At 37.2% G+C, this 20,109-nt stretch overlaps 1 protein-coding gene and 1 non-coding gene across 2 annotated transcripts; both read right to left on the bottom strand.

Moving 5' to 3' along the window:
- Window positions 1–501: 501 nt before the first annotated feature.
- Window positions 502–19,036, bottom strand: LOC139822064 (uncharacterized). Its single transcript, XM_071793586.1, has 21 exons — window positions 18,763–19,036; window positions 18,083–18,374; window positions 16,247–16,933; window positions 15,032–15,256; window positions 14,395–14,702; window positions 13,995–14,228; window positions 13,177–13,660; window positions 12,682–12,923; window positions 12,239–12,436; window positions 11,694–12,161; window positions 11,559–11,603; window positions 10,930–11,388; window positions 10,652–10,813; window positions 10,305–10,466; window positions 9,844–10,221; window positions 9,503–9,772; window positions 8,558–9,186; window positions 8,220–8,380; window positions 7,691–7,875; window positions 7,107–7,466; window positions 502–2,041 (listed from the first exon to the last, which is right to left on the bottom strand). Exons 3-20 carry the CDS (start codon window positions 16,389–16,391, stop codon window positions 7,107–7,109), a joined length of 5,115 nt encoding a protein of 1,704 aa, XP_071649687.1. The 5' UTR covers window positions 16,392–16,933; window positions 18,083–18,374; window positions 18,763–19,036; the 3' UTR covers window positions 502–2,041.
- On the bottom strand, window positions 1,970–2,042 carry Trnav-uac (transfer RNA valine (anticodon UAC)). The gene has a single exon. It is a non-coding gene; the product is annotated as a tRNA-Val (tRNA).
- Window positions 19,037–20,109: the final 1,073 nt, after the last annotated feature.

Genomic DNA, 20,109 nt, shown 5'->3' with positions numbered 1-20,109 from the left:
CTCTGGGAGTGACTGTGACATCTGGTAGTTTCTCACGGCGTTGCGACGTTACGGTTACGCAAGACAAGCGCAATGGCATACAGTATTATGAATATTTCATTTATTATTTCCCTGGAAATCAATGATCGCCATCTCGAGAATATACGTGTATACGATCAGGCCACCGTTTTATCCATTAGATATTTTATGCACGACGTATGGAACTCGCGAGGTTGATCAGCACAGAAGTAAGCTTGAAGAAAAAAAAGTTTGTTCGTTAAAAAATATTTTTAAAGATTAACAAGAGAGACAGGAATTTATTTTGAAATATATAACATATATAAATTAAAATTTGATATCTTGACAAACTTGAAATTTATTTCTTCTAGAAAAAAACATTCCTAAAATCTATATAATTTTTTAAAAATTTTAATGCGAGAAATTTAATGATTGACAGGATTGCGCCTTAATTTTTTTATAAGCCATTCATCATCTCCAGACGCCTCCTAAAAACGTAAAATAAATAAAGAAACGAAGGAAAGGCATCATGATCACTTTGACGGAAATTAAAGGTCGAGTTAACGGCGACAGTCTCGAGGGTACCGAGCCACCGAGCTCTCCCGTTAATTTCAACATATCGAAGTTATCCTTGGAGGGTGGAGAAAGGCAGCTCTGCGTTTGATCCGCAAGATCCTCGAGTGCCTCCTCGACGCGATAGCGGGAGCAGAAAATCGCGCTGAAGTGGTAACGGTCGGGCTAATTTGTTAAACAAGGAAACCTTTTATCCCTCCTACCGCGCTTCGCTGAAAAAGACGCTCGACGCCTGCAGGGACGCCGTCTCCTACAATAGGACTATCACCGCTGTTTTATCGTGACAATTCGTTGACTCATTGTATTTACTACGAACAGAATACTTTAAAAATATTTTCGAGATAGCAAACCAACAATATTTAGACACTTTACAATGTATTTCCAAAGAATTATATTAGAAGAGAAGGAAAATTTTTGAACTTGCTTGTCGATTCTAAGATCTACAGATCTTCGTTAATTAATCATATGTTTTTACGATATATTTTCATGCTTTTACAAGTAATATATATTTGCTATGATACATCTCAATATATGTATTTTTTTAAATATATAAAATTCTTCTCTATTGTTTATTCCCTTACAATACGATTTAAAGTTCGCTTCCTTAACTTCGCTAGATTTAGCACGACTGAGTGCTTTCCACTTTCTCAATTCCACGCTGAAAGCGGCCCTGCACCGTTACTTCGGTTGTCTTGTCACCAGAAAAAGAACGAAAGAAACCGAAGTGTGAACCGTCGCGGCGTCGACCGCCATGACAATGTGTCACCTGCGGTTTCTCACGGTTCGTCCACGCATATCTCGCCATTCTCGCGGATTCCTTTCGATCCACCCTATCTCTCACTCGAATCTTTTCATACTTTCGCCCCCTCGCCCGGGAGTCGATAAGTGTGATGTCGGCTAGCAGCACTCGATGAAACGCTCGACAGTTTTCTCGCAGATAAGTTTAGCTTCATTCACTTCCTAGAGACTAATTACTCAAAGAAATTGCCGAATTGATTTCTTCTTATTTTCCTGGTTGAACTCAGTTCCACAGATGTATGCTTGAAATATAGTAAATATAGAGTAAATGTATTAATAAATGCTCAGTCCTCGACGAATGTGACAATTATTTCTGCAATCTAGTCTATTATTTTGACAATCACAATTATTAAATAATATAAGATACCGTTGGAATATATCACCAAACACTTCGTAATACATTTTATGCTTTGATAGAAGAAAATTATGAAAAAATGTAATATCTCAATTTTTTTCTATCAATATCTGTAACACTATGCAGTTGTAAAAGTGAATTGTACATTCTCTCTCTCATTCCTTGTTTTATCATTTATAAAAATATTAAATGGCATGCTTTCTTGAATATTTCATACCAAAGTGACAAAAGTATAGGAAAAAAAAGTGGTTCCGGCCGGGATCGAACTGGCGACCTTCTGCGTGTAAACCAGACGTGATAACCGCTACACCACGGAACCTGACGGCAATACCTTTCTTAAATAAAACTATTCATTATGTCATGTACAAAATATTAATATACTGTCACGTTCTGACTGTTATTGTTCGTCCGTTTTTTGGTCAATGCATTTAAGCAATTTACCAGAGATTTGGACAAGTCATGTGAAGGATATTATTATTATATATTTATTATTCGGGACCGAAAAGATATATCTGAGTTTATACGTTTTGGTAACGAGTATCAGTTTTATCTATTTGATTATAATTGGGATAATCAACGTCGAAATCGACAGGAATAGGTTTAAATGGAGGTGCGTTTTCTAGTTGTTGCAATTGTTGGAGGAAGGGGAGAGGATCTTGATTAGAAATGACTGCTTGTTTGATCTGGAATCTGATACGTTTAATTCGAACGCGCCTACCTCCTTTCTTCGTCATTCAGCCGCGTTCACGAAAATGAATTTTAACCCTAGAAAGGTAATGTGGGGTAATACGTTGCCCTACGCGAAATTCAAATTACGCCCCTGACTTAGCAAGGTTAGTTTTCATACTGAGACCCTAACCATAATTTAGTTTAGCCATCCGACAGTCGACCTCCGTCATTAAGCGAGTGCGTTAGATCCGTGCAGCAGCTGTGACCAAAGAAGAAAATCGTTTGGGGTAACGTATAGTACCCCTACTTAACCGTTTACGTTCGACTTTTATCACTGTAAAATATATTTCAGATTTTTTGTGAAAATCGGTAACAAAAAATTATACATTTTATAGCACTCCCTGGAAAATTTTACCCCTGTTTCATATATAATTCTTTAAGATTTGGTCAATTATTTCATTTTTGCTGTTCTTGCACAGCAACTGATTAAAACTTTGTAAAGTTTTTGTGGAGTTAATTTTACTGTTTCCATATACTTTTATAACTTTTGACTACCTTTCAAATAAATAATAATCGACAGAATCTGTTTTACTTTCCATTTTTTGCGATTTTTCCCATCCGACACAGTTTTTCGTCATTTCCTCTACTTCAGACGTTCAAAGAAATATGTTTTTTTTTTTAAGAAACGAAAAAGTCGCTTACATGCCCTTGAAGGTTGTCTATTCGTCTTTCAAAATCCGTTGGACTTTTTAAAATCGGTGAATTTTATGAAAAACTACAACATTTTTTATTAAAAAAGTCATTTCAGCCGAATTTTTGGTTCTTTGTTTTGTTTTTCGAGTTTTTTTTACTGTTTTTTTTTACTACCGCAAATTGATGACTACTATCGTCTTCCCTATTAAAGAACAAACAAAATTATCTATTAAAAAGTTATCTACCCAGATAGCACAGCTGATCTTTATGAATTCAAAAAGATCTGAATCTGATCTTTATGAATTCATAAAGATCAACTGTGCTATCTGGGTAACAACAAATAAAAACATTATACACGCGGTACAAGTTTGGGGTAATTTATTACCCCGCTTGGCCTTTCACGTATGAGAAAATTTATATTACCTCTGTTGCGTATAGCGCTTCATATTAATTAATCGTGCTCTTTGACAAATAAAAGTTGTTTACATAGCGTCCTTTCGGCGGTCTCAGCCGCGACGGAAACAATTATCTTCGCGATTCGCGGCCCTCCTTTGATCCCTGCGATCTGTTTTTCTCGACGTTTTCGACGCAGATGCGCGGTTTATTTGATCTGCAGATGGCCGGCAACAACAAATTTCGATTCCGGGATATATAAGGAAGCGTCGACTCGCCCGGGAGTCAGTTTTGCATTAGTCGATCGAAGAGCACGGTTATAGCGAAGCACGATAGCTCAATTCATATACCGAACATTATACGAAACGTTGTCGCGACCCGAGTCGGCTCCGAGGCGTCATCGCGATCCGAGCATAACCTCGAGACGTTATCGTGATCCCGAGTCGACATCGAGGCATTGTCGCGACGTGTGCGTGTGTCTTACGCGTCATTATATACAGCAATCGGCTCGACCTGGGGCACATCCTCAAGACGTTGTCGTGACCAAGTACGCGAACATACTATATCCGAATAATAAACGCGAGCGCATTACTGTGCATCTTACCAGTAAACGGACTTTGTAAAAATAATACGAATACAATAAACAGACATTCGAAACCACAGTGTGAATATGAAATAGTGTTGACGCTGATTACAATCCAACCTCTCTAGAGTTAAGCTCGCCACACTCTTCGGCAGCGCTCTAAAACCAATCCGCCACACCCTCTGCTCGCCACACTCTTTGTCAGCGCTCAGATCGTCAGCGTAGAGGTCAAATTCACTTTCGGGAATTTATCGAGATTATTGTCTTTTCTGGAAACCAACCCCGTAATCGCCACGCTTTCGGCAGCGAAAGTACCGGATCGCCACACTCTTCAGCGCTCCAGCACAGATTGCCACGCTTTGTCAGCGGAAACTGCGAATCGGAATGCCAGAAGTGACAGTGATTATTACGACTCCCAAGAATCAACCCCGTAATCGCCACGGTTTCGGCAGCGAAAGTACCGGATCGCCACACTCTTCGTCAGCGCCCCAGCACAGATCGCCACGCTTTGTCAGCGACAACCGCGAGTCGAATCTTAGAAGTGATCGATTATATTGATTAAGAATACGAGATGAGATTCCAGATTTTCAAACTTGTTCCTTTTCAAACTTATCCCAGTGAACACAATGCAACATGTAACGTACAGGTTAATTGTAATTTCCTACTCAACAATATAAATGCAATGTAACACGTGTGTTATATTGCATTTATATTGTTGAGTAGGAAATTACAACTAACCTGTACGTTACATGTTGCATTGTGTTCACTGGGATCTTACCTTTATTCTAAAAGTTTCAGTACAACTTGTGCGTGAAGCGCGGTCTTATAAGGTATGAGAGTACAGAGGGACTATAAGTCCCAAGATCGAGCGCGAATGCTCGGATTTAGAAGTACAGTCGAATATAGGATTTAGGAATGGCTGAGCAATTGAAGTGCTAGAGCCGAAGGAATGGCTAAGCAATTGGAATGCTAGAGCCGAAGAAATATGTGTAAGGAATCGAGGCCCCGCGAAAAACGATTGTATTAAAACCGTATTAAAAGCTTATATGAATTTATTAAGAATCTTATTAGAATCGAATATGCAAATCAATTATAATTTAAATATGTCATATTTAAATCAAATTAAAATACCCCATCTTATTTAATCTATATATGGATTAAACTGGACCTTGCTTTGTTAAAATATGCAAAATCAGCCGCACAGACCTAAGGAAATGCAGAGTTAATATGGTTTTAATTTGCCAAATGTGGATTAAATATGGTAATAAATTCAAAATTAATTTGTTAAATATAAATCAAATAAGTCAAATATAATCATATAAGTCAAATATAATCATATAAGTCAAATCTGTCAAATTTGTCATATATAAATGTTATTTGATCTTATTAGAATTTTATATAATTTTGTTTTAAATTTAAATTTATACCAATTTAAATTTAAACAAGATTATATAAAATTTTATTTTTTAAGCGTGCTTTATTATAAGAGTGGACTTTACGATATAACTGATACAAAAATTGTGTCGTTCCGAGACAGCATCGCGCGAGAATAACGCGAGACAGTGTCGTGTCTTCTTGATACCGTTATCTTATAACACTCTTTGTCAAATTTTAATTACGAGAAACAGATCACATCGAATGTTATCTATCGGATACTTTGAGATGCAATATTCTGATCTGATCATATATAATCTTATATGACTATATTATTTTTTTTTTAATTTGAATCAAATATTTTACATGTTTAAGTTCGACAAATAAAGAAACAAATTTTACCGCAAATATTATTTAAACATTATTTAAACAAAAATACGTTTTAATAAGAATCAAATTAAAACCAAATTTGGGTTAAAGCCGCAATTGAATCGAGTAAAAGTCGCATACAGAACACATTAACTTTTTATTAAAGTCTTATATATAAATATTCTGCATCATGTATGGTTCTTTATCATATATAATCCACATAAGTTATCTTATTAAATACAAATTAAAACCATATTTGATTCGAAGTGTTATATGATCCACATAAGTGATCTAATTAAATTTTAATTAAAGCCCTATTTTATTGTGGATCATATTTAATCTACATAACTGATTTTAATAAGTGCAAATTAAAACTGTATTTAAACAAATATAATTTTAATATAAAATCTGGATTTAATTTGAATTTTACCCAAATTAAATATGATTTAATATGATTTTAGTTAGATTCATATCGCTCGGAACTATCTGCCTCTTCGCGCCCTTCGTGGCGTTTTTCCGCCCTATTTATACCCGAAAAAGACCGGAATCTCTCGCGCGAGATTTCCGTCTTTTTCCTACGCGTCTTAAGGGGGGGGGGGTATTCTAGAAGCTTCTATAACATTCTAGAAGCGTAGTTTTGGGCCCTATCTGGCCCGCAGCCCTCCGAGGTTAGCGTGCGTCGTCTAAGCGTTCGAATTTCCAACGTGTCGTCCGAAATTTAGTATAAAATTTCCGTACGTAACAATACATTAAAGATAAATAATAAAATAATGAGTTAATAATTTATAGCATTATTTATGTGGTACTTAGAGAAAAGCAAAAATCCGTACATATTAATAAATAATTAACTACATAATAATTGAAAATTAAAATGTAAAATCTACTTTAGCATAATCCGAATTTAATTAATTTTAACAATCAATGATATTAATTAGTATACGTTTAAAATAATTAATTAAGAATTATTAACAGCTGAAACATGTGTTTAAGAGTAAATTGAGAGACAGTCAATAATTAACAGGCCGTTTTATTTATAGACATATTAAGCGTATTATTTATCTAAATTATCATATCTATAAACATACTTTAAAATATCGGCCTGTACTGTACGTACAAAAAAAAGTTAAAACATGTTACATATAAAGTTCATAATTATGCTATAAATACATGATAATCTCTCGTTTCCTGAATTATGCGTAAATCGAACTTTGCCTTAAACTGCACCTCTCGTATAATACGTAATCACGTAAAAATTGCATAAAGATAATAATCGCGAGAGAACAGTGAGATCAGTTCACTGACCTATTTGAAGCAAACCGGGCCGACGTCGAAGCCGAAAGCTTGCTGCGGCGATCCGTAATCGACCGGGTAAAAATCGACCAGCGGGAGCTGCTGCAGCTTCCTGGTGCGAATTAAGAACACGGTCTCCTCCTTGCCACTCCGGCTCTTGCACCCGTCCGCGATGACATGAGGCATAATACCGTTAAACGAGAATTCATCCTCGTTGTCGCCGAGTAATCGCACCGAGAGATTGTAATCCCGATCTTCACCGTCATACCAGGCGACGCTGTTCATGCACGTGTACGTAAAGTTCTGGTAAGCTTCTTGACTGAGCAGACGCAGGAAGTTCATCTGCACTACTCCGATCGTCTCGTAACTTATCTGGAAAACATAATTGATTCTATAAGGTTTGATTCGATAAGATTTATACCTCTAGACTTCGTAATTTTATTCATTTATTTATTTGTTTAGCAAACAGTCTTTTGATAATGTTGCAAGAAAAGTATCAGACCTGATATTTTTAATTAGCATTAATATAATGATGATAATAACGTTAATTACAAGAATAATTAAGCGTACTAAAATGAAAATTTCATTAATCTTACTCTAAATCCTCCACGTAAATGTGAGTACCAGTCGGTTTTATTGTCTTCTTTCCTCCACGGTATGTTCGGCATGAGACTACTGTGGATATCCGGAAAGACGCAAGTCTCGCCCATGTTCGTGATGTTGCAGAACACGCTGATAGCGTCGTCAGACATGCCCAGGTTTGGATCGATCCAATACCAACCTGTTTGACAAAGCGTAATAAAATCTTCTAACTCTCAGTGGAGACATACTCAGTTTTTTTATTATATTCTACCGTAAAAAATGTCATCAATAAAAGAACCGAGCTTTACACAAAGTGATAGAATAAAGCCTTAGAAAAAGTTTTAAGCAAAATTATCAAAATATAAATATCAAAAATTTATCAAAATGTATGATATCTATTAAAAGTATTTAATATCAACAATGAGAACTTTCTTTCAAGAAGAGAGTTATTAATATTTTTTTGTTTGCAAAATATTAAAGTTTACTTATAAAAATTTAATGCAACATTGATTGAAAACTGTAGCAGAAGAGTAGTAACTTTACCATCCTTCAAATCGGGGTGTCCGTAAAACAGATCTCTGCACGTTCTCGCCGGAATTTCTCTGGTACCAATTGGCTTACGCATTAAATGCAATTGTTGTTGTATGTTTAAAAAAGACTTGTTTATATCTAAGAGCTTCTTGTCAAATATCTCATCTTCCTCGCTAAATACATCAAGAAAATTAATCTCTCTACAATTCTAAAATTCAAATCCACTAAACAAAAGCTTACAATTTAATCAAATACTTAAAACAGAGTAAAGAATGTTATAAAAGCGATATTACTTTTGATTTAATATTTGCGAATTTTCTTTCTAGATCGAATCATAGAAAGATTCTTACATATTTTCGGAAGCGTCGCGTTTTCTTTTGGCCGATTGATCACGAAATATCGTCGGCGGTATTATCCCCTCGAAATCGAATTGTCCCGTTGATAGACCAGGCGGTCCTGGTGGTCCTGGCGGACCCGGCGGACCTGCGTCACCTCGCATCCCGTCATTCCCAGCATAACCTTTCGGCCCGGATGGTCCTGGTGGTCCAGGTAAACCGACAAATCCTAGTTCTCCTCTGGGTCCATCGTGACCTGCGCGTCCAGGATTTCCTTTGGGCCCTTCCATCCCAGGCAATCCGCGATCACCTTTTTCTCCCCGCTTTCCGTAGTCGCCTTTGATTCCAACGAGTCCCGGTTCGCCTCGATGTCCTTTAATACCTCTGCGACCTTTCTCACCTTTCTGGCCTTTCGGACCGATCGGCCCGATAATCCCAGGAGCGCCAGTGGCTCCCGGCATGCCTAAGAGACCGTTTTCCCCGGCAGCGCCCGGCAAACCTCTTTCTCCTGGAAAACCAGGCAAACCAGGAGGACCTTGAGGTCCGATAGGCCCTTCAAGACCCGGCTCTCCAGGAAGACCAATGTCTCCTTTCTCTCCTGGCAAACCTGTATTACCTTGCTGACCCGCCGGCCCTTCTGGACCCTAGAAATTAACAATATTTATATAATAAAATTTTTTAATGTTTTATATATTTGAGAATTCTCTAATGGTGCGTCTCCACCTGCGAGTAAGAACTCTGAGAGAAAAAAGAAAGAGAGAGAGAGAGAGAGATACTCTCGAGAGTCTCTCTCTCTTTCTCTCTTTTTGCTCTCGAGAGTTCTTACTCGCAAGTGGACACGCACCATTATATATATTTAACAGTACATTTTAAAATAACTAATTACTTATTTAATTCATTATTATCATTTTTAAGAGTGGATAGCATTCTCTTTTAATAAATAAATTGAAATTTTCATACCGGTTTCCCGGGAGGACCCGGTAATCCTTCCTTGCCAGGTAACCCAGCTTCGCCTGGTACGCCAGGATCGCCTGCGCGTCCATCCTCGCCGTCCTTTCCAGTCTCGCCTTTCGCGCCTATAAGACCAGGTTCTCCGGATGGACCAGGAAGACCAGGTAATCCAACGTCACCTTTTGGTCCCTCGGGACCGGTTAATCCTCGTAGTCCAGGAAGTCCAAGAAATCCTATCTTGCCTTCTTCCCCTTTCGTTCCAGGTGGACCTCTTTCTCCCTTAAGTACATTAGTAGATAAATAACAACGTGTGACACTGTAACAAAATTTCGAGAATATGTATATCTTACCTGTTTGCCCTCCACTCCTGGTTTTCCGGGAGGTCCTGGCGTTCCACTGTCTCCTTTTTCGCCTTGACGGCCCTCTGGACCCGGCAGGCCTTCTGCACCCTTAAGGCCCTTTGACCCTCTCGGACCTCGTTCTCCGGGAGTTCCCGGTAGCCCTACAGGACCAATCGCTCCAGGATCTCCGACTTCGCCTTTTGGCCCTGGTTGACCCGGTAAACCATTCGGTCCTACAGGCCCAGCTGGCCCAGTTGCTCCGACCGGACCAACCTCGCCTTTTGACCCTCGCGGTCCAATCTCTCCTGGTAGTCCTTTCTCTCCAGGAAGACCTACCGCACCAGGTTCACCACGTGGTCCTTGTACTCCTTGTGGGCCCGGAAGGCCCTGTATATTATGATATCAAGATTAAAATAATTATATATTGCTTAAACTTATCTTATTTATATCAATCAATCAAATATACATACTATATTCCCCTGAGATCCTTTAAATCCTTTTTCGCCGGGTGGACCTACATTTCCTTTATCGCCGTCTTCGCCCGGGGAACCAACTGGTCCAGGTGACCCAGGTAAACCTCGTTGTCCTGGTAAACCATCACGACCTATAGGTCCAGCTGATCCAGGATCGCCCTGTTAAATAAAAATATTAAATAAAAAATATTTTAATCATATATTGTTTAATTGCATTGTTATTGAACATTATACTTTTTATTCTTGTGATCATAAGTATATATCGCACGTCTAAAAAAATATTAAAGACATCAAAGAACTTTAAACAGAATTTAAATTATATAATTCTCTCTGCTTATAGTTACTTTTTCGCCTTTGAGTCCGGTAGAACCCTTGTATCCTTTGTGTCCTTGCTTCCCTTCTGGGCCTGGTGGTCCATCTTTACCGGGATCACCTTGAGCACCCTTATCGCCAGGCGGTCCCTGAGCTCCGACAGGTCCCATCTCACCTTTCAAGCCAGGCAATCCCTAGAATTTACAATTGAAATTAAACATTCAACTTTTTATAATTATAATAAATTAAATTTAAATATTAAAAATTATTAAGTTTACATCTTATAAGCCTTATTCTGAATATAACTAACCGGCAGACCGCTCAGACCTCTTTCACCTGGAAATCCTGGTAATCCGCCAGGACCCGGCAATCCTTTGATTCCCATCAGGCCGACTAGACCCGGCGGTCCTTCTTTCCCTTGTTCACCCGGTAGACCAATCTCACCCGGAGCTCCCGGATTGCCAGGTGCTCCAAGTTCGCCTGGTTGACCAGGTTCTCCAGGTGGTCCTGGAGGACCAATAACACCGGGAATTCCCGGAGGTCCTGTAGGTCCCGATTCGCCAGCTGGACCACGCTCGCCGGGCGGACCTGGTATACCGTCCTTTCCATCGAGACCTGGTGGACCCGATGGTCCCACGAATCCACGTGAACCTTCAACACCGGGAAGACCAACATCGCCTGATGATCCAGGGGGTCCTGGCTGACCAGTGTCGCCTTTTGGTCCTGGTAATCCTTCCGCTCCTCTTCTACCACGAGTTCCTCTAAAGCCCTATATGATATTTGTAGTAAATTATTTAACTGACTAAAATTGTCGTTTGATATATTTATTTTACATTATTTAATATTTTACATTACTTAATTAATAAAATAATTTTATACGCATTTATTTGCGTGTGAGAAGTCTATAATTGTGAAACGTTATATACAATAAAAATTTACCCGTGGGCCTGTTGTACCACGTTCTCCTTGTAATCCGCTGTTTCCCTAAAAGAAAAAAAAGAAAAAACAAACGATATTTTTTACAAGACGTTAAAATCATTATTTAAAACTTTGCATAAGATTTATCAACATTACTCTTTCTCCTTTATCGCCGCTTGGCCCTTGAATTCCTAGTTGCCCTTTGTCCCCCTTTTCTCCAGAATTTCCGGGATAGCCAGCATATCCCGGTATGCCTATCTTTCCTTTTTCTCCGGGCGAGCCTGCGGACCCAGTTTCACCACGAGGTCCCTCGAAACCTTTCGGCCCTTCCAAACCTTCGAGGCCAGGAATTCCCTGCGGGCCTGTCGCTCCGGGCTCTCCCTTCATTCCTGCGTCGCCTTTTTCACCCTCCAAACCTCTCTCCCCTTTTTCGCCGCGTTCACCCAGTGGACCACGTTGCCCTTCGTCACCCTTCACACCTCGGACACCCGGAAATCCCACCGGTCCCTGTGAGCCCGGTGGGCCTTGCTCGCCCTTCATTCCTGGAATTCCAGGATTCCCCGGAAGTCCAGGAGATCCGTCAGCACCCGAAAGACCGGGAATTCCGGGCTTTCCTTGTGGACCCTTTTAATGAAATTGAATTATATTAAATGTAGCCAAAATCATGGCACAACCAAAAAAAAATCGTATCCATAACTTACAACTAAGCCGATCGGCCCTGGTAGACCTTGAGGTCCTGGCGATCCTATTGAGCCTGCAGGTCCTGATTGTCCCGGTGCCCCAGGTGGACCGAGTGGACCAGCATTACCTTTAATACCGGGTGGCCCTTCACTTCCAGGAATACCAGGATTACCCGGTAATCCGGGGAAACCTCTTGATCCAATAAAACCTCTCGGACCCTACGTAGTAAATCGCATCCAAATTTTACTTTCCATTCTTCAGATTCATTTACAAAAAATTATCACATTGCAACATATATTTTTTTAACATATCTTTTTTTCTTAATTTAATATTTTAACTCTAAACAAATAAATCTTAAAAATATGTATTATTTAATATATTATACTTTTTTAGAAAAACTTATTTTGTATTTTTCGTCATTTAATATTCTTTTTTAGAAATAAAATCGTAATAACATTTTTACCAATTCACCAGGTAGGCCTGGTAACCCCGGAGGGCCGTCTTCACCCTGCATTCCTTCGTGGCCTGGTAAACCTAGTTCTCCAGATTTTCCTGAGGGTCCCCGTTCACCTTTATCACCCGGTAGACCTGGTAATCCTATTGGCCCTTGTTCGCCTTTTATCCCTGGTGGTCCACTGAGGCCGCGTTCACCGTCTCTGCCGGGATGACCTCTTCTACCCTCCCTACCAGGATTTCCGGGACTTCCTGTAAAAAATCTGCTTTCTTTAATTCCTGTGAGAAGCGGATTTATAGAAATTATAAGAAAATCATTCCACAAAATTCGAATTTTAATCTTAAGAAACAGGAATTTAAGTAAACTAAAAGCATATAATACAAAAGAATTTTTAAAAATCTTTTAATTAATCTCTTAATACATAAAAAAATTAAGAATCGATAACTTTACAAAACAAATCGTCATTATGATCTTTTACAAGTTCCAAAAGTTGTTGTTCTATACCTTGGTCCCCTCTAGGTCCAGGTTCGCCAATTTCTCCAGGTTCTCCTTTCTGACCCTGAGGTCCAGGCGGACCATCTGGACCCGGAACGCCCGTAAGACCCATCGGGCCTTCTACGCCTCTTATCGCATGCATATGTTGAGATATCAACTGTCGCAACATTTCCGCTTGAGAATCCGGCCCCTTTTCGTTATCCTGTTGATTCACTGTAGGTATCACGAAGACGTTGCCTGGTGGACCCGATACACCTGGCAATCCAGACAGTCCATCTCGACCGGGTTCGCCTTTCTTGCCGGAAGAACCGGGTACTCCTGGCGGCCCGGGAAATCCACGGGGTCCAGGTGGACCTCGGGTATTATAACGCTTTACATATTCTCCATCATAAGGATTATTTGCTAATTCCCCGTAATTTTGCTGATAATTTGATTCCGTATTGTACACATTTGCAGTCGTCGTCGTCATCGTCGTTTCCATTTCGTAAAATATCTGAAATAATTGAACATCAATCTATAAGATTAAAGTTCTATCAAGAATCTTATAGATATGTATAATTTTTGTAATAATATATAATATTACAATGTGATTTAATCTTAAATAATAAGATAATTTAGCTTCATCAAGTTTACTTTATCTTTAACATTGTGCATTCATTCCTAGATCAATTTAATTAAAAAGCAATTTTATAGTTATAAATTAATATAAATTAATATGTACATTACAGAAAAATAACAATTTAAATGTTTGTAAGATATAATTTCTATCTATTAGTCTTTTTTAATGTTAATTTACTTCACATTCATTTAATTTCATTCATTCTTACAGGATTCTCTGTTGATCGAAATACATTAATTGTATTGATCGTCTCATGAAGTGGAAAGTCTCCGTTATCATCTTCATCCGAATCTTTCTCAGTCTCCTCTTTGTAATCATCTTCGTTAAAAGATGAATTATAATTCAATGTACTTGATTGGTGCTCGCAATCTGGGGCAAACAGTGTGCAGATTTCGTAAGCAGCGTCCGGATTTACAGAAATCTTCAACATCTCAAGACTTCCCTGGATAAATATAAACCAATCTTGTTTTAAGATTTTACAAATGTAAATTTAACTTTTCACATTTAATTATAAAGATGATATAATCTCTTCACGACCATTTAAATTCTCTATCAACTCTTATTTAACTCTTTTATGTTATTATTATTTTTCTGAATTTTTCGCCCACCAGATATAAATCGCCCTTAAGTTGCTGTCCAATCATGACGATGCCGGCGATCGGTTTCTCGAGGTTCCTCCGCAACTTTTTCGTGATGTGCCTGTCACAATCGAGAATAATCGTAACAGCATCGCCCTTGATGCTAACTCCCAATCGATGCCACCGCCCGTCAGAAACATCGACACCAAAGGAAATCGGTTCACTCCTATCGTCCGAATTTGTGTTATAGAAGAGTTTAATGTCGCGTCCCAACGAAAGAATCAACTGTTCCTCGCCTCTGTCACCATAGATAGTGAAAAGTACTGACGTGGAGTAATCTACAGCCGAATATCAATTAAACAAAGACTTTAGTTTGTAAGATGAAAGTGATAACTTTTTTGCAATTTTCAAGTTAATAAAATTCGAGATTTAAATAACTTCGAGATTTAAAAAATTGTGCAAAATGAACAAAGAAATTTATCACTTAACAGAATTTTTAAGTATCAAAGATCGCTTTTAAAGTTTTCAAATTATTTTGTATTATCTTTTATAAAATTAAGAGCCTCGATTTTTTATTAAATGTCATTATAGACGCTTTAATGGATATACAAATGTAAGCGCGTCTAATTATAGCAAACAATTATACCTGCAAACAATTATAAATTACCTTTAGTCGTTGACTCGTTAGCTTGCATCGGCTTTGCAACAACTAAGATAGAGAAATCCTGTGGTACACCGGTCGAAAATAGCGTATTGGTAGGAGTCATCAGGATCGCGGCTTCCATGATGTCATACGCAACCGTGCCATCTCTGCAGCGACTTTCCGTCCTTCTCACTCCAAAGAGTTGCTCTTGCATCCCCGTGGCTTCAATTAGATCAGTCACGTTCTTCGCTAAAATTAAAAAAAAATTGCAGCTAAGCTAAAGAAGCAGCATCGCATTAAGAGTAACGTGGATATAATGTAGCAGTTGTTAAAAAAGAAAAAATAAGAGAAAAATATAAAATAAAAGAAAAAAAGGAAAGAGCTTAGCTTCTCTTATTCTTCATTTAAGACACGTATTATTGTTTTTCTAATTGCAAGAGAAATCATATTTAGTTTTCGTTTTTAATAGAGCGATTACGTAACATGGCTAAAATGGGAAGACGAGGCTAAAAATGGGAATGCACAGATACAATAGGCACAACGAACGACTAGAAACCCAGTAACCCGTGAACCTGCAAGTCATAATTCAAGTCGTTGGAACGTATGTCTGGACCAATTTAAGAGGATGCCGCTGTGACACGCAACTTTGCATGCAATACATACGCGTGTCAATTAGCGCAATAGAGATCAGTTAGAAACGCATCTATCGACAATATAGCTCATACCAGAAAAAACGAGCTTTCTTCTCAATTTCTCTCTCTTTAAATATAGCAACCGGTTCAGTAATAGACCTTTATGAGTTATGGGCACAAGAAAAGAATTTTTACTTCGAAAACTTATCGAAATGATTATCGTTCAACTTGTTTCTTATTATTTAAACACGCGAATTTATTGTAACTATAAAGACCACATATATTGTTCATATTTCCTCAATAAAATTTATTTCTAAATTTTTTTTTTGGCCAAAAATCTCTACAACTGTCTAATAATAATCGTAAATAATTTAACGCTATTATATCTAAAAACAAAGTAAATTTCAATATACGTTTACAGAGCTTCTTATTTTGGGAGTCTTTCTATATGCTCCAAAATTTAAAATTACAAACATTCTGAATAATTTCGATGGCAATGGAGATATTTTTAACTACACATTAAAATAACGCCTATAAAAAAAAAGATAACCATTTAAAAGCGAATTTAAAAGCTAAATACCATTGCGTTGAAATTTTTGAAACTTACCTGCGTCTTGCAGCGCGGCATCCGCTGCATTTGACTGCAAACCGGATGCGATGAGTACCGGCAGAAGCAGCGAACGCGCGAGGAGCACAATCCACGTGGATCGCAGCGTTCTCCATTGCCCCCTGGCGTGGTCCTGTGGCCGCATCTTCTCTCGTCGTCAAAACATGCTTCCGCCAATTTTCCGGTACTCGTACAGGACACCCCACGTAGGCTTAGACCCGCCAAAGATACGGTACGCCGAGTCCACGATTACAGGATCTTCGTGACGACGTATTTCCGGTCATTGGGATCATCGGCCCCTCTCTACGTACTTCTTTCCTCCTTTCTCAATATTTTTATTTCTCTTTCTTCAATACTCAACATCCCTCATCCTCCAGATTAACATAACACGTTAACAAATGTAATAGAATGTGTACTATCTCCTCTTTTCCCTTTGCTGGACTATCCCTTTATTCGAACTGCATTCCTCTTTCGGCCTGGTTTTCCTCTGCGATGCATGCGTGCAACTGTCGTCTAGATGACTACTTGCGCATTCCATGCACACATGTGCTTTTTAGTTATGGTTCCACGTCTCCTCTATTAACGCTGATTCGCATAAGACATGGCAGATAGATCGCAGGATGCAGTGTCACCGGGTTAGTCCCTCCTTCCCTTTACAACCATGATATAATCGGGAACGTCACTGGGCTGCAAAATAAATTAGAGGGAATCGATAGAAATTCATCTCATAAAACTACGGATTTCTAATCTTTAACATAAGAATTTAATTTAACAGCTCTCAAATAGTTTTCTATTTGTTTTTCTTTTTCCGTTTTAAACACAGCTAAAATAACTTTATTCTTTTAGAAATTCTTACATAATACATCTCACATTGCTTCTTTGAAGCGTGACTTCATTGCACTTAATCTACAAAAGAGGCATTAAGAAACATTACCTAATTACTTTTATGAAAAATATATAAAATAATTCCAACATGTTGGAAACACAAGAGTGGAAAAAAAAGACATTTCAAACGCCTTTCAAATTACTTACGATTTCAAACGTAAAAATTAAAAATTTAAATTTTACGCGAAACATATTTTGTTTCAATTTTCTTTATTTATATATTTTACATTATATATTCTAAATTCTAAACGTATAAAATTGTGTACGAATGTTTAGAAAGGAACACTCGGTATACCAAGAAGCATAGTGGTCAGTGACCGAAGCACTATAGTTATTATGAACTTTGACATCTCATATCCTCATTGATTGCGTGTGCGTTCTGATTAACATCCTCGACAGCTTTCTTTCTCTCAAGCACGATATAAAAGTCTGACGTAAAATTCTTTTAATCGAAATCAACTATAATTAGAATTTTAATTTAGGTTAGAAATTAATGTCTTTCCATGTCTCTTCCAATAGTAAATTTTTTTTTGTTAATAGAAAATTTATTTTATTTTTAAAGGATCGAAAGTTTCTATCTATTTTTAATTAAATAATTAGCGTAAAAATATTCTTCTATAAATGTATTATATCCGGTATATTAAATCTCGGTATCGCAATTCTTCGATCATTAACTCTTGGAACTTTAGACAACGCGACTTCGTCTTATTTAATTCCGTTCCCCTCTGATATATATTTCATCAGTTTTCGTTTCTTTTTCTGATAATTCGATAAGTTGTTTTCCAAAGTTTTAAGATATTTCTTTGACGATTTTAAAATTTTAAGTTGTCTAGATAAATTCATATTGTAGATAAAATAAAATACCATTCGTAAAGAAGGAAGGTCCCGCAGGCTGATGACAGAGAACGAGACGTTAGGCTATTGTATGTACTACAGTCTTGTACGACTTACGTTTTTCTCTGCCTTGCTTTACGACTATTACGGCTGCGGTCCACTTGACGCTACAAATATTCGAAGCATTCCTCTTCTCCTTTCTTTCAATGAAGAAGGAAGGAGAGGAAGAACGCCTCAAAGCATTTGTAGCGTCAAATCGACCGCAGCTGACCGCACAGCCCACGACAGACGTTTCTGCAAGGCCGGTTTTCGGTCCTTTCTGAACTCTGAACGTCGGTAATTACAGCCGGGGTTCCCGAGCAGAAATTCGGTCAGGCATACCTGATGCACGATCAGGGCCTTATCATCCCTAACGGAAAAAATTTCTATGAATAACTACAAAATTTAACTAGAAATAGAAATTTGTACATTTTTGTTGAAATATTTAATTTTTTGTAGAAATAGTTATTTTTTGTAGAAATATCTACGAAATAGTACCACAAATTACAATGTTCTCAAATCAAGAAATTATTGCAAGTAGTATTTGTTACATATCTATCAACTTTATACTAATTTTATACTAAATTACTGTTACAGTGATACATGCAAACAATGATGTATTAAAGCCGTACAATACTTCAACAAATCGTCTTCATGCATAGTGTACCAGCTTTATACATACGTTATCATTTACATATTTCGCCAAATTTTGAGGTTATTTTATAGAAAGTTTACACTCTTTAGTACCATTGACGAACCTTGATGATATTTTTAATGTCCAAGGACAAATCTATTATAGAACGTAAAAAAATTAATTGATATTTCCTCTCTTTTGTAAATCTCTCTTGTAAATCAGAAAATGAATCCTACATCACCATCAGCTACTATTCATAGCACAAATAATTATAGCACGTATGGTTAATTGAATTCTTATCATTAATATACAACTTTTAGAATCTAATAGTTACTTATTACTTATATATAAATATGCTGTAAATAAAGAGCACTCCGCAGTCCGCACTTCTCGATTGACACACGTGCATACGTACTCATGCATCGTATGTAGGATAATCATGTACATCATGGCAGTCGCGATAAGCGTTGCGCACAATATAAAACGATAACATTATAACAACAGAAAATTAATATACTACCAACGTTATTTCTGAGTCCAAATTACAAGGAATTTTGAACTGTTGCATTGATCTCAAATAAATGTCAGAGTAACATTTGAAAAATATTTTCTGTAACGTTTTCAAAATATTTTAACAACATTCAGAAAAATATTACAAAATAATTTTCAAATATGTGTATAATATTATTAAAAAACGTTTAAAAAATACACATAAAGTCAATATTTCTAAACGTTAATTTAATATTTCTTGCTTACTGGGTGATTTCTGACATTCACCCGACATTAAGAAAAAATTATATTCGTATATCCGATTCAAAATTTTATTACTCTTTTTAAACAGAATTTGTTTCTTAAAATTTTTAAAAAATTATATATTTGCGCTGGTTATGACACATGTAGACTATATATAACACTTACATCAAATTAAGAAGTAGTCTACCACGTATAAGACGGTTGGCTCACGATCCAGAAGTCCCGAGGTCTCGAGTTCGAATCCCATCAAGGTAAGTGTGTTTTTCAAGTACGAGAAAATATTTATAATATCATAGGTTGCACTTTAAGAAACAAATTTAGTTAGAAAGTAGTAATAAAATTTCAAAATAAATATAATTTTTTTATGTCGGGTGAATTTCCTCATTAGAGAATGTTTTAATTCTAGTATTTCCTTGTTGTCTACTGTACTCAAATAGATATAGAAATAAAGATATAGAAGATATAGAATATCAGTATTAGTTGTAGTTTGGCGTAGTTTTACCGAAAAATTTATAGATCAAGATGCACTAAAAACATACAAAAATTTACAAAAGTGTTCCAATTCTAGCATTTTCATGTAGGATTTTGTAGTACTTCTTAAATTCATGTAGAATTTAATAGATTCTGGCAATTATATTTTATAGTTTTTTGTAGTACACTTTTTTTTTTTTTAATTTTGTAGAAATATTTCCGCCAGGGTCATTTCTCGCTGGGAACG

Source organism: Temnothorax longispinosus, chromosome 11 (genome assembly GCF_030848805.1).
Source record: "Temnothorax longispinosus isolate EJ_2023e chromosome 11, Tlon_JGU_v1, whole genome shotgun sequence".
Classification (NCBI taxonomy): Eukaryota; Metazoa; Arthropoda; class Insecta; order Hymenoptera; family Formicidae; genus Temnothorax; species Temnothorax longispinosus.
This window is presented reverse-complemented; position numbering and strand designations above follow the sequence as displayed.